The sequence below is a fragment of the Dicentrarchus labrax genome, unplaced genomic scaffold, assembly GCF_905237075.1.
Source record: "Dicentrarchus labrax unplaced genomic scaffold, dlabrax2021, whole genome shotgun sequence".
NCBI lineage: Eukaryota > Metazoa > Chordata > Actinopteri > Moronidae > Dicentrarchus > Dicentrarchus labrax.
In genome coordinates, this window is record NW_026136701.1 from 9,511,044 (window position 1) to 9,525,522 (window position 14,479).

The 14,479-nt window shown below is 40.1% G+C and overlaps 2 protein-coding genes across 3 annotated transcripts; one reads left to right on the forward strand and one right to left on the reverse strand.

The window, feature by feature from the left end:
• Positions 1-6: 6 nt before the first annotated feature.
• On the reverse strand, positions 7-6,540 carry LOC127362211 (mitochondrial fission factor homolog A). The gene is made up of 7 exons (XM_051397712.1): positions 6,272-6,540; positions 5,404-5,625; positions 4,800-4,978; positions 3,348-3,439; positions 2,985-3,155; positions 2,287-2,362; positions 7-1,715 (listed from the first exon to the last, which is right to left on the reverse strand). Exons 2-7 carry the CDS (start codon positions 5,618-5,620, stop codon positions 1,584-1,586), a joined length of 867 nt encoding a protein of 288 aa, XP_051253672.1. The 5' UTR covers positions 5,621-5,625; positions 6,272-6,540; the 3' UTR covers positions 7-1,583.
• A 1,200-nt stretch (positions 6,541-7,740) lies between these two features.
• On the forward strand, positions 7,741-14,474 carry stk25b (serine/threonine kinase 25b). 2 transcript variants are annotated; one of them, XM_051395752.1, is made up of 11 exons: positions 7,741-8,172; positions 8,909-9,139; positions 9,264-9,320; positions 9,493-9,601; positions 10,433-10,590; positions 10,912-11,097; positions 11,454-11,599; positions 12,109-12,214; positions 12,301-12,372; positions 13,912-14,048; positions 14,233-14,474. In XM_051395752.1, exons 1-11 carry the CDS (start codon positions 8,143-8,145, stop codon positions 14,252-14,254), a joined length of 1,254 nt encoding a protein of 417 aa, XP_051251712.1. In that variant the 5' UTR covers positions 7,741-8,142; the 3' UTR covers positions 14,255-14,474. The 2 variants fall into 2 exon arrangements, with proteins under 2 accessions (XP_051251712.1, XP_051251174.1); XM_051395214.1 differs by having other exon boundaries at positions 7,742-8,172; positions 14,145-14,474.
• The last annotated feature ends 5 nt before the right edge of the window (positions 14,475-14,479 follow it).

Here is a 14,479-nt window from a genome sequence, read left to right on the forward strand (position 1 = left end):
CTGGAGGAAATTAACATCCATCATTTATTACAGCAAAAAGAATAACAATTATTGTATTCATATATTACAAAGGAAGTCAAATATTTAACTTAAAACTCCAGCGTTAAGTCATACATACAGCGCTTAACAGAAAAGAAAGGTCACTGCAACATTTTGTTAATGCCCCTGCATTATATGTGATTAACAAACCTCCATGAAATACATGATCATCTCATAAATACTTCAAATATACATAGCCATCTATTACACATGATCATACAGACAGTAGTTTTAAGATTTATATCACACCATATGATGAATAAAACCACAGAGTCCATGCTTGTAGTCTTATAGTAACATAAGTGGTCAAATTCTAAAAAAAAAAAAAAAAAAAACAAGCTCAAATTATAGAAACAGTAGTTTGAAAACATTATCACTTCACTGGACCTTAGTATCCTACCCTTTGTATTTGTATTGCCACTTCAAGCTAATAACAGAATCCTGAGGCAAGTCACTGCCAAAGAGGTAAAAAAAAAAAAAAGTACATTAAGGACAAACTACAACATTTCGACAATAGGCTATTCAAGTAGAGTACATAAGTGTTTTGGGTAATGCAGAACTGAGAAAGACATTCGGGGTAAATGTTATGGCATCTCTAGAATTAATCATCTTACTTTGACACTTAAAGAATGGTAGTTTTTGACAAAACTGGTGAATCTCATTTTTAAACAGACAAGACAGGTCAGGTCTGAGGCTTGGTCCTGTAACTGTAGTTCCAGCTCTCGGTTAGGTTCCCAAAACATGTGTCGCTTAAGTAAATCCTTGTTTCACATCTAATCATTCTTCTCCTGAAGCTAAAAAAAAATCTAATTTACAAATGTAGTTTACTCTCCCAAGGAATCACTTTAACATCTGTTGTTGCCATATAAAGGATTTATCAAGCTTAAAAGTGCAATCAGTAATATTTTCTTAGCTATTTGTTTGCTACTTTAAACTAGACCTCATGTTCTATATTATCTGTATCACTGTAAACTCACGTTAACGTTGGTCTAGTATTTGAAAGGTGGAAAAAGCTCAAACTTTAAAAGTGATTCAGAGATTATAGCTGTTGGACAGCAATTTATGTCGTAGCTAGTTTTAGCCGAATAAGGTAACTTGTGTATGTTGTTGCTGTAACATAAACCTCAGCTCACCACATCAAAGCAGTTGCTAGTATTTTGTAAAACTCCAGCTGTAGTGTCATTGTGCTTTGTCTTGCCAAAGGAATGAAATACACAGATAAATCTTCGAATGTGAGATATGCTTTACCTCTAGTTTCAATGTGAGATTTAGTAACAAGTGGTTGACTAACTAAACATTACTAAACTTTTGTAAACATGGGTTATGTTTTACTGCCTCATGTCTCACCTTGACATTTGTGAAATCCCAATATAGAATTTGCTGTAGAAACAAAAGATTGTAGTCGATGACTTTTCCCAATGCTGTTGTAGTTTCCTGTGGTTGCATTCAGATGCAGTAAAGACTCACTGTATTTTAATGGTTGCATCATTAACAAGGAATTGCTTTGGCTTCCAGTGTTTTGGGAGCATCTGTCTTGTCCCATTTTAGCGACGGAACCAGATCCAGGTGTTAATAAGCCAGAATGCCACAGTAGCCGAATACAGGATGACCTCTCGCTTGGAGCGTTCTTTGTTTTCTTCCTCCAGCAGCTGCAGACGCCGGTTCAACTTCACAATCTGAATGAACACATGAATACAACACTTTAAAAACGTGATAATTTACTTGTGCTGGGCAAGATCTATGTAGTTTAGCATATACATAGGATTACCACGATCTGGTTTTCAATTTAAGTTTGAAGTCCTTTTTGACTTTTTTCCTGGGATTATCCAATTTGAAATAACACAACAGCATAGCAGCAACAGTTCAACAATACTGTTAGTTTCAAGGAAAATCTTTCAGTACTTTCTTACTGGCTCAGGGTGTGATTAATGCTTGTATTTGTACTTATATGTTAAGTTTTTGTCCATTGAGTCTTTTGTTTGTTTATGGCTGAGTATCTGAAAATGCCAGTTATTGCCACTTATCCCTGGCTGTGTGCTGCTCTGCCAGCATCCTTCATAAGCAGCCTGATCTGGGCTACATAAGCTTGTTGTGTCAGCATGCCTTCAATGTACACTGTAGCACTTATACACTGCAAACCTAAAAATAGGAGAAAACACTCACAACAGGTACAATATTTGGACCAGAACAGTGGAGAATCATGTAAATCAATGACACAGGCAGTCATTTAGGCATGTGAGACATTACCTGTCGTCGTAGTGAGGAGGCGTCCACTAAGCCAGACTCATCAGGGTTTATATCCAGGGCCAAGTCCAGGTGTGACCTGAGGAGATCAACATATCTTTATTTAGAGTAACAGTAACAGGGTCTGTCTGCAGAACTACAGAAACGATCCTGAAAAGGGGAAAATTTTCTATTTCCACTGGCGACATTATGGTGACATTAAGTGACAATTACATTGTATAATTTCTCCTCAGCATTGCCAAAGCAAATAAGGTTGACAGATAAGGGAACAATCCTGATGATTTCAGGATTCATCAGGATTCTTCCAGGTACCTCCACTAAAACAGTGTCTTTGGCTCAGCACAGGCTGAGACATTATGTAAGTTGAGGCTGTGAAACAACATTAATTGCTTTATGATAAATTATAAAATTAACAAAATAAGACACCATCCAAGCACGATATTCTTGTGCATCACTTTACTACCTTGTGCATTTCATAAAGAACTTTTTCTCCTGTTTTGTTTTCTAAGCGCTGCTTTTCTCCTTGTTTCAGAAACTTCTACACTCCATAACTTCCTCTTCCAATACAGTTTGTCAACTGAGGACCTCCTCTAAAGGTTTATTTTCTAAAAAATAATTTAATTATTTCATTCATTCTAGCTGTTTGTTGTAAGAATCTTTGTTAATACAGTGACTTTTTCAGGGATAAAAAGAGAAATCACCTGCGGTGGCTGTCATCCAGCACTTCGAGGACCTGCTGGTATGCCCGGCGTGTTGTTGACTGGATATAAGACAGGAACCCCGCAGCTGTAAACAGGTTGATGTTTGCATCCTCAGGGGAACAGAGAGGGGGACACAAGCGGACTGGGGGGGCAGAAGGGGAAGGGGTTACACTGGCAGAGAGGTAAATGGGGAGAAACAGTAAAAAAAAAATAAGATTTTTTTTAAACAAATGAAGAGTGAAATAATTATAATAATAATAATAACAATATTAATAATAATAATAGATAAGAAATTCAGAATGGAACGGCAGCAGCAGTGAAGCAGTGTTGTGACAGGTATCCCGACCTTAAGTGTGTGCTTACCTTAAGTCACCTCTGACGATCTGACTGCTGTGACGGCCAGATATGTTCTCACTCGCACTGCGTTCCCTTCGAGACCGAGCATGAAAGTGGGCCTATGAATGAAACAAAGATTTGATGTTAGGCTCACATTAAGTTAAAGCTTAAAACCTAACGTGTTATGTTGTTTTTACTCCCTTTTCAAAGCAAGCTTACTGTACTGTAAGAGCCGCAAATCACATGACAAGCATGAGCAACTTACCCAACTAACAATCCTAGTAACTGCTGCAGATAAATAATGTCTTTGGTTTCTTCTGTTGGCACCACTGCAGGCAATGTATCATTCAATCTCCCTATAGTCTTTCTTCCTTGTTTCAAGCTTCAGCAGCTTCACTATCCAATGGAAGGAGTCGGACTCTAGGTGCGAATGAGCATGTGTGTAACACAATCTCCTCTTGTAATGACAATCCCAGGCTTTTGCTGCAGGTAATTTTGTTCTCAGCTGATGTACCATGAAGACAAGAGGTCAACAACTGAAACGTGACCACACTTTTCTTTTTACCATCAAGGGGCGAGAGGATGCACATATATAAGACTTTATATAAGTCTGAATCACTGTGATGATCGCACTAACAGTCACTTCCAGGTAGACAACTGGAAGTTGATTTCAGTTGCGGAGATGTGTAAAATCGGCAAATTATTTAGTTTCTGTCATTTTCAGCCGTAACTTTAACATTCAAGGATATATACTTTAATATACATTGTGTTTATGTTATGTACTCTGTTGCTCTGTGTCTTCAATAAACCTACCTAACAGTGACAACTCACTGCTGGTCAGACTAGTTTTGGGTAAGCTCAAGCTTTCATTTTCTGTCGCCAAACAGGTAAATTAAGTCTCCTACCTAACGTTAGTAAAAGTGTTGAGTGTTGTTATTAATGAGTTACGAAAGCATAAAACCTGCATTTTAGATGAATGAGATGTATACATTTTGATAACATGTTTCCTACCCGGAAGTTATTGTAAACAAGCATTGTGATTAGTTCTATAGCACATCATCATTACCCATAAACAACTGAACAAAAAGGAGCTGAAAAGTTAGCTTGTTTTTGACCTCAAATTTTCATATTGGTTTATGTTTTTCACCCATCACCTTCAATTCATCAGCTTTCTACTCTAACTTCACAGCCTTATACCTGCCTCTATTTAATATGATTATTACCTAAAATGTCATTGCATCTACAATATGTTCATAAGTGATAAGTATTATTGTGGATATACAAGCACTAAAGAGCCATGTTTTATGAGACTGTGTGTGACCCCAGGCTGCTCCCTTTCTATCATTTTATAATGCACAGGATAGTGTAATAGTGCGTCAGTAATGGAATTGGTGTCAAGTTCAATAAATTAAGGACATTCAATTCATGGTAATGAGAAATACAAAGTACACAGAATGAAAACCTTGATTTGACCCTTACCGGCTGGCTGGGATTACTCTGTGAAGAGGCAGTTTGTTCAGTTTCAAGGGAGTCCAGTGGCTGTTCTGTAAGGGTGAGGACACGCGGTGGGGCCTTCATGTTCAGGAGGTCCACGGGAGGGATGGACTGAATTAAGTCCAAGTCTCTTGGTCGAGAAAATAGAGGGTCCCCATCATCACCTGTGGGGAAGTAAGGAACAGAGGGACAGTTAAAAAACAAAAAAGACTTATTTTGATAAACTGACATCTGTCCAGTTATTCAACAATCCTACTAATTCTATCACCATGGCTGAAGGTTTGGCTTGCCTGTTGAGAATCCCCCACAAAAATAAGTTAATGTGTGGAAATACTAATTCCAAACTACAGAACAATAGGAGAGGAGGTTCCTATCTGAGCTGTCATAACTGTGATGCAGTTTGTCACCTAACAAAACGTAAAGTGATTCCATTTTAACAAGTATATTTTGATGATTATCGTGATAATATCATGAATAGCAATCTTTCTGCCCAGGATACGTGACATGAAGTGTTTATATCGTCTCATGCCTAGTGCAGGTTATTTTTTGCCATGCACCCTTTCACTAAAGCCCCATCTGCTGGCCTCACCTGCTACCACGATCCTCTCTGGCACCTGCATCAGAGCTGTGTGAATGGGCAGGGGTTGCTGAAGTGGCAGAGACCCTGTTTGTTTCTCCGAGGCCACCTTGAGGGTCTCAGGGATTCGCATGCGCTGGCTGATGCCCTCTGTGTACTCCAACTCATAATGAATGCGGTTCATCTCAGCCGCCTCTGCAGAGGGGGAGGTGAAGGTTGGCCCACTCATTCAGCCTGTAGACACATCAAATGCAAAAACATTTTAAAAATACTGGACAGAGTACAGACAGGACTGGTGTGCAAGTTAGGCTGTAGACATATAAGCTACACCTCAGTGATGGCATTATCACAGAGACAGGAGGGTCAAAATATGTGATAATCCCACCATAGCTCCCATCTGTGAGCCCTGGATGTTTGCTATCTCCCTCAAATTAAAATGACAAATATGGTGAATTTAGTCCTTGCTAATTGGCTCAGTAGCTTGGAGTACTACCTAAAACATGTGTCCCGCAGAGGACCAAACTACAGCCCGACCACAAGGTGGAGGGTAGACGGTTTATCAGCTAAAGCTAATAATAAATATCAGAAATGACATTTCACGTTGTGTTGTATGAAATTACATAACGTAGACATGAGGTGTAGCTGCTGTTGACACATGGTTTCAATGTCACTGAAACAAAATCCACACAAGACGCCATGTCTAGCATGTTAGCTGCTGTCTGGCTAATATTACTAGTCTGAGTAGCATTAGCTAGTGTTATCTTTATCATAACACGTTAGCCGAGCAGTGCGCTGACAGCCGCCGACTATCTGCGGGAACAGGCGGGCGAACCGGAGGAAACCAACGCTTCACCGGGATTTAGCTTCTATGACTACTTACCGTAATGGTTTTAGCCCCGGAGTTTAAAATGTCATGTGTCAAAACGTTATGTAATATTAACAGCATCAACCGGGACGGACGACGAGTAAAAACCGACAGACACACCGCTTCAAGCTAGCGTGCGTGTGTGTGTAGCCGCTCCTAACATCACCCGTGTGTGTCCGCGGGGGCGGAGCCTATCTGATCTCCATCAGTCCAACCGAGCCGCAGCAGCAGGTGGCACCCAGGTTGGAAAACGAGCGCACACAATTATCACACTGAAATTAGTTGGTTCACACACACAGTTTATGTAATTGGCCTTAATACAAAGCTTGTTGAGATGTGTCTGCTATTAACACTGACGTTAAGTCGTCTGTTGCAGCTGTAAGTCAACGTACCTCTTATAATCAGACTTAATGTCCTTACTTACAGAGAAAATAGTTTTCACAATTATTTTTCCTACATTCAGTAAGAAACTTTCTTTGAGAATGATTTTAAAATGATTGTCAAAAATGACTTTTTATCATGAAAATCATATTCTATCCAAATGGGGTGTATTTCTAATAATGGCTGGAAATCATGTTTAACTGCAGAGAATAAGAAATAAAGTAATGTCCCATGTTTCACTGATTAGTATGGGGATAAAGTATGGGGATATTTCACACTTATGTGCTTGCACATGGTTCACTAGCTGTAAATTAATCATTTTGTTTTGTAAACTTAGAGTAAGAGGACATCTGCATCTGAACTTGTGTTTGCATTTTGGGTGGTGACAGTAATTGCAACTTAACCAGTAGTTAATTGTGCTATATGTTTTCTGGCCACTAGTTTTTTTGGACTTTGTTAAAACAGCATGACAGTGTTTTGGTATGTGTGTGGCCTATAAGCAGATGAGTCAATTTACGCATAATATAAAACAGAGAGAGATTTAGAGGTACAAATTCAGCCAGCAGCTATTGTGCTAGTACAGCTTGTTTCACTTAATCTATGCATACATCCAAAACAGTTCAGGTGCATCAAAATAGCTCTAATATAAAGTTAATGTGTATGGGCCGCCAGCAATTTGCATTATCCATTGTTCATTGTGCTTAAATCAATGTTATTAATGTATGTTTACAGGACAACTGCAGTCTATTATGGGATTCAACTTAAATAAAGACATACCCAAAGAATATGTTGCATATTATTTGAAGCACAAAAATACAAACTATATTCAATAGCTGGTTTATATTACACAGTACTTGCTGACTTTGCTACTATTAATCACACAACTATGTCACTCTTGCCATGTAATTGTATATATGTATAGTTTCTATTTTTATTTCTAGCCTAATTATTTAATTACTTTACTTTTTTAATTATTTTGAACTTATTTGTGCTGCAACACCTGGATTTCTCCTCGGGGACCTACACTGAAAAGGTTTTCAGGTATCTCAACAGATAAGATTAACAAAGCTTAGAACTACAACTCCCACAATCCCGCCTTCCTCAAACCCAAAGCGCATGCGTCCTCCGTCTGGGCCATTATTTTGTCCTCCTCAAGCTTCAAATGAAGAACAGGCTAAGCGTTCCTTGAAATGAATTAAATATTAATACACGGAAGGAGCATTTTTTTTCTACTTGTTCATCCCCGCTGACATAAATGGAGTCTCTCGGTCAGTAGCTTGTTGTCTCGCCGGGCTCTTCAGTCCTCCGTTGGACTTGGAGGCCGAAAACAGTACGCGGAGTGACAGCCCCGTTAAAGCCAGCAGATTGGGTGTTTATCTAGTTGGCTAGCGACCTAGCTAGCTTCCTAGACAGCTAAGAGGGGGCTAAAAACCCGAAAGGACCATCTGATAACCTCGGAAGGAGAGAGCTGTGGCTGTCTCTTTCCCGTCCAACCTGCAGAGGGGATGGCACACCTTCAAAACATGCAAAACCAGGTACAGAAATCCTCTTTTCACTAACTGTCACCTCCCTTATTCTTGTCCACGACAAGGCGAACCCCCATGACTGCCGGGCTTTCCATGAATAGGTGGGTGGTGGGGGGATCTGAGCCCCCAGTGCAAGTGATAAAACTTACTATATACACAAATATAATGAATTTATTTGTTTTCCATCTCCTTGCCATTTTCAGCATCAGGGGAAACATTGCTGAAGAAATCAACAGGCTGATACTAACGTGATTAGAAACTGAAAAATAAATTGTTTTAAAAGGAGTCACATACTGAGTCACATACTGTACATGCTAAGATATTTTAAATGTAATGACTTCTTTATGTGCCTCCTACTCAGTCAAATCATCACTTATTTCCTGCTGTTGTGGAGACAGAAAACCACTGAACTTTCAAGTGTCATGCCTCTTGAATTACATTCTGGCACAAAGTTCAATCTTGAGTCTAGGTAATTATATGGGCTGTGGCTGAATTGATAGGTATTGACACAGATAAGAAAGGTTAATTATCCATCATCTTTTTTATATTTGAGCAGGGCATGAGAACATACAGATGTAACTCCTACTGTCACGTCTAATTAACCTTTATAAAACAGCATTCAAATGGGAAACAAGTCTCTTAGCGCACAAGTTCTGGTCAAGTGACACTCACACAAATAAGCCTCCGAGCACAGTCATCACGACATACACTCAGTTCAATGCTTTCTTTGCTGTTACCGGATCAGAATACCCGGTTGGACCCGGAGGAGTACTTCACCAAGCAGGAGCGGATTGGGAAGGGTTCCTTCGGAGAGGTCTACAAAGGCATCAACAACCGCACGAAGGAGGTGGTGGCGATTAAAATCATAGATCTGGAGGAGGCAGAGGATGAGATCGAAGATATTCAACAGGAGATCACAGTGCTGAGCCAATGTGATAGCCCTTTTGTTACCAAGTATTACGGATCATACCTGAAGGTGAGGCAATAACACAAAGAAAGACACACACACAGACGCTCAGTTGGCATACAGGCAAAGGCAAAGCAGTATCTTGAAATCATGAATTTCAAAACGTCTTTCATCAACTATTTCTGCCTCTCAGGGGACCAAGCTGTGGATTATCATGGAGTATTTAGGTGGAGGATCTGCTCTGGATCTGGTAAGAAGATTTATATTTTTATACAGCTTACAAAGTTTTATATAAATCTTGCAAAGTGGCCCCTTTTTATACTTGAGAAGCAAAACTTGTACTGTTCTTGGTTCTTTCTCCCAACTTCCACATTTTTCTGATAAATTTGTCATGTCTTTATCATCTCCCTTCCCCTTCCTAGCTCCGTCCAGGGCCTCTTGAAGAGACTTACATTGCTACTATACTGAGGGAAATACTGAAGGGGCTGGAGTACCTGCACTCTGAAAGGAAGATCCACAGAGATATCAAAGGTACGAAGCACTGTCTTCTTTTTCATTCAGCATCTTATAGATATTAGTTAATATCATTTGTCAGTGTTGTCCTGCTACAAAGCCAGATATCATACTCGTAAATCAGAGATAATTTGCAGCAGCATGATGTTCTGAGTGGAGAGACTATACATTAACTTTGAAATTATTAGATTTAAGCTTCCTATCAGAAAGAAAACGAGGCACTGAGCAAGACACTGAATGTTGAGCAGTGATGGGGAAGCTGCTGAGTAACAACATGTATATCCAGTTTTAACCAGATGCTGGACTGAATAAGTCCACGCACTGAAATATGCTACCAAGCTGCATACATGTATTAACACCATCTGTGAGCCCACAACATACTGTAAGTGTTATATATCTGTGTGTGGAGCATTAGAGAGACACCAGAATAACGACATCCAGATGACAAGTCAACAAAGATGGGAAATAATGAAGAAGATTGGGTTGATAAACCACCTAAATTCTGTCCATATAGTTTGTTTCCATTCATCTAAAGCAGTTTGTGCCACAATGAAACTGGGGAAGAGACTGCAAAGTGTCCTTTGTCCCCTTGTCAATCCATCTTTCATGCATGTTAGCCCAATGAATTGTTGTTCTGGAATTTCAAAAATAACACTTGATTGTCCTAAATAATAAAAACACTGCATTACACAATATCTCAAAATGAGACGTTGATATTAATACCTTATTTTTAGCATTACATCTATTGCCTGCTCTTTTATTGTGATTCTCTCTCTCTCTCTCTCTCTCTCTCTCTCTCTCTCTCTCTCTCTCTCTCTCTCTCTCTCTCTCTCTCTCTCTCTCTCCTAGCTGCCAATGTGCTCTTGTCGGAGCAGGGCGATGTGAAACTGGCAGATTTTGGGGTGGCGGGACAGCTGACAGATACCCAGATTAAGAGAAACACATTTGTTGGCACACCTTTCTGGATGGCTCCAGAGGTCATCAAACAGTCGGCCTACGACTTCAAGGTGAGGCCAGAGTCTGTGGAGTGGGCAAAAGACACCCTGTGCCACTGCTTTGAATGAATGCTGTCTTAAGGTTTGCTTGTTGTTGTTTTCTTTCACTTTTAGGTGAAAAGATGTTCACTTTGGTAGAACATCAAGCCCACAAAGAGATAATGTTTTGTTACTGGTGGAAGCACTGATAAGTAGACAGTACTGTAAGTTTTCAGCATGGGGAGAATTATTTGATCCACATCACTTTAGTTAGGGATTTTAATTCCTTATAGTTTCCACTGTCTGTTTATGAAGTTAACACACCTTACTTACACATTTCACTCTCCCCCTCAGGCTGATATTTGGTCCCTGGGAATCACTGCCATTGAGCTGGCTAAAGGGGAACCTCCCAACTCGGACCTACACCCCATGAGGGTCCTTTTCCTCATCCCGAAAAACACTCCACCCACACTTGAGGGACCTTACAGCAAGCCCTTCAAAGAGTTTGTGGAGGCTTGTCTAAATAAAGACCCTCGATTTGTAAGTTATACACCTGCGTCCATCTGCAAGCATTGTATCAGAACTACACTGGGATCAGACATGCTTGTTTTGGGCTAAATAACATCAGACAATTGGAATCTAATCCCAGATTGGCGTTGCTGTTTAGAGTGTAAAACTTTGGTCATTTATCCTACCACATATTTTTGTTATTGGATTAGCATACCTTGTCCTTAATAGGAATTATAATTTGTGCTGTACTTTCTCAAATATTCAAGGCCAATCCAAATCACATTCTGGTTAACTCTGTAATGTGATGGTGGACTCGATACTGAAGCTTCTTGTTGCACGTTATAACTAGACGACTGATCCTATTGATATCTGCAATGTCTGCACAGAGGCCGACAGCCAAAGAGCTCCTGAAGCACAAATTCATCACACGTTACACCAAGAAGACGGCCTATCTGACAGAGCTGATCGACCGCTACCGCCGCTGGAAGTCGGAGGGGCACGGGGAGGAATCCAGCTCTGATGACTCAGATATGTGAGTCTCAAGAACACACATTCAAACCTCCAGTTATAAACTTTTCCAAAGGATCTATTCTTAGCCACTTTGTTAAATTTGTGATACTAAACTGACCCATTACAGAACTTCAGGATTATTTCTGGATGATTTTCTAGAAGAATTGGTTTCCCACCGAGTAGCATCAGCAGTGAACCTTAAGGTGTCGACTGCTGTATACAAGCTTATGACAAATGATTGTCAGCATCAGGACTGAGCACGTAGGCATGTCGCCATTTCTTCATCCTAATAGGAACAGTTAAAGAAAATACAAAAAAAGAAAAAAAAGAGGATAATATAAATGCACGTGTACACACACACACACACACACACGTATATCCACTCTCCAAATTGTCCTCATTGGAAAAAAAAATCTCTGAATGTACAAAAATGAGGTCATTGGTTGATATGAATGTCGTGCCATGTTGGTGCCCGTCATGTTTTTAATTTCCCTCTTCCCTCTCTTATGCGTCTTTCCGTCCTTCCTTCAGGGATGCTGATGGTGATGTGGATACGTGTCCCATGTGGACCTTCCCCACAGTCAGACCAACCTCTTTGAACAAGTTACAGAAGGGCTACACACACACAGATTCAGAGGTAAGACACACAAAGCACGCAGACACAGAGACAAATGTTTTTATGTATTTTCTTTCTTACACTTTTTTTTCCCCCCATCTACCCAGTCAGGAGATTCGGTGAAAAGGCAACCCAAGTCACAATGCTTATCTGCTTTGGTAACTCCCATCTTCAGAGAGGTAGGCCCAACCGTTGGGGATGGGGATTATATAACTTTGAATAATACTATTCATTGTGGTTCTAGATAAAAGGGCAAACACGCACAATATGCGTAGCCTTTCCTAAATTGAAGGACAGTACAGACTACAGCAAAGTCACATTGTTTGCAGCGCAGTAAAAACAAAAATTTTGGTAAAGAAGGGCATCACCTCTTAAAGTTCCGGTGTGTAGGATTTAGTGGCATCGTGTGGTGTAGTTACAGATTGCAGCTCAATCGTTTCACCTTCCCATTCCAACCACGGGGGAGAAACGCACTAGCAACCCTATCTAGAGCTGTTTGTCCATTCTGAGCTACTGTAGAAACATGGCGGTTCAACATGGCAGGCTCTACGGAAGGCGACCACAGCGTCTGTGGATAAAAACGACTCATTCTAAAGTGAGGAAAACACAATTATTCTTATTGTCAGGTGATTATACACTAATAAAAACATACCTATGAATATTATATTCCATTTCTGCCAATAGATCAACCTAAATGTTACACACTGGACCTTTGAGAGGGGACAATTATCTGAACGGAAGAATTAAACCAAGAGCAGGCCGCAATCTAGAACAGTAAATCCTGTATAAAAAGTGGCTTTTAATTAATTAATCTTAATTTTTCATTCTTCACGGTTGCACCCTGGACAAAGTTGAACAAAAGTTAATTTCAAACAACTATGTGATCCCTTGTCAGTGACAGTATGTGGACATAGCACTGAGGTTCATCATGATAACAGACCTGGATCACTAACAATGTTAGTGCTTCCCCTTGTGAGTTTTGGGAAATTGATGGTTGGTTTCAAACCTCCCACTGAATAGAATATAATGGAATTACACATGACTTTTCTTTGTTTTGATACTGGCTTTATATATCAGCCATCGGCAACCCTAGACCACTAATGTTGAGTAGAAGAGAAATAGCCAGAAAAAAAGAAGAGCTCTACAAAGACGATACCAAAAACATTGAAGCTATCAGCACTGATAGAAAATAGGCGGAAGATTTCCTCCTAGTACATTAATTACATAGATATTAGATAACAATGCAAGTCTTGGCTGCGGAAGTGATATGATCTGCACTGCACTTTCTTTGTGCGTGTGAAAGTGGTCCTGGAAACTGATTTCATCACATTTATTGAGAACGCTCCTCTTGTCACTAATTTAGCATTCATTTAATCCCACAGGAGCTCTAATCTTCCTTCAGGAAACTGGTCTAGTTTTGCAAGCCTGTTCAAAACCAGGTCTTTATAATTGACTCTGCCTCACTTTTGCTTCATTGTTATACCTACTACCCCAGTAAGAATGTATAAAAGTGAATCATTATGTCTGTACAGGTCTGTCGTTTCTAGAGTAGTACGTATTAGTAAGAATACAAGAGGAAACAGCATGGGACTAATCTGGTTATTATAAAGTTAGAAACTGCTTATATTGCTGTTGAAATTTGTTTAATATTGTTTAGTTGAAGCTTCCTATTGCACAACACCCAAAATTATTCCTATTTGATTTTTGTCTACCACCAGTTGAAGGAGAAGCGGCGGGCGAGTGGCGGGGGCGTAGGAGCCATCGAGGAGTTGGAAAACGCCTTCAACCTGGCGGAAGAGTCGTGTCCGGGCATCTCCGACCGCCTTGTCACACACATGATGGAGAGAGTGTGCAGGTACCAACCAGTATCACCACTGTCAGCTGGGATGTCCTTTATGCAGCAGAAAACGCTCATTTATTTTAATTAATTGGTGTCATGTCATTCTTTCAGGTTTTCTTTAAATGGTAACACCACCCCGTCTTCGCGGTGAAAACCCAGCTGGATGTAACTTAACTCTGCCCCCTTTTCTGTCTCCCAGACCCACCCAACACCTCAGATAAGGACCACAGAAGACCCCCCTACCCCCGCACCCCTCGTATCTTTGCACCCTTCCCAGTCCCGCCCCCCTGAGAGATCTTTTAATTAGTTATAATTAAATATTTTTACAGTTTTTCTTTAAGAGCGGAGAGTATTTAAGACAAAAAAGCCATGACATTTAGAGCGTTGTGTATACCTGTTAGATTGAGAAGAAAAAAACTATAATAAAGTCTATGGAAAATGTTCTG

What these genes read in the sequence shown, in the direction of transcription:
- LOC127362211 (XM_051397712.1), bottom strand. Translation starts at nt 5,620, where the DNA reads ATGAGTGGGCCAACCTTCACCTCCCCCTCTGCAGAGGCGGCTGAGATG. An exon ending in ATCGTCAGAGGTGACTTAAG is followed by an intron (nt 3,156 to 3,347) that starts GTAAGCACACAC and finishes CCTCTCTGCCAG; the next exon opens with TGTAACCCCTTCCCCTTCTG. An exon ending in CCTCCTCACTACGACGACAG is followed by an intron (nt 1,716 to 2,286) that starts GTAATGTCTCAC and finishes GTGTTCATTCAG; the next exon opens with ATTGTGAAGTTGAACCGGCG.
- stk25b (XM_051395214.1), top strand. Translation starts at nt 8,143, where the DNA reads ATGGCACACCTTCAAAACATGCAAAACCAG. An exon ending in GATCCACAGAGATATCAAAG is followed by an intron (nt 9,602 to 10,432) that starts GTACGAAGCACT and finishes TCTCTCTCCTAG; the next exon opens with CTGCCAATGTGCTCTTGTCG. An exon ending in ATGATGGAGAGAGTGTGCAG is followed by an intron (nt 14,049 to 14,144) that starts GTACCAACCAGT and finishes TCATTCTTTCAG; the next exon opens with GTTTTCTTTAAATGGTAACA.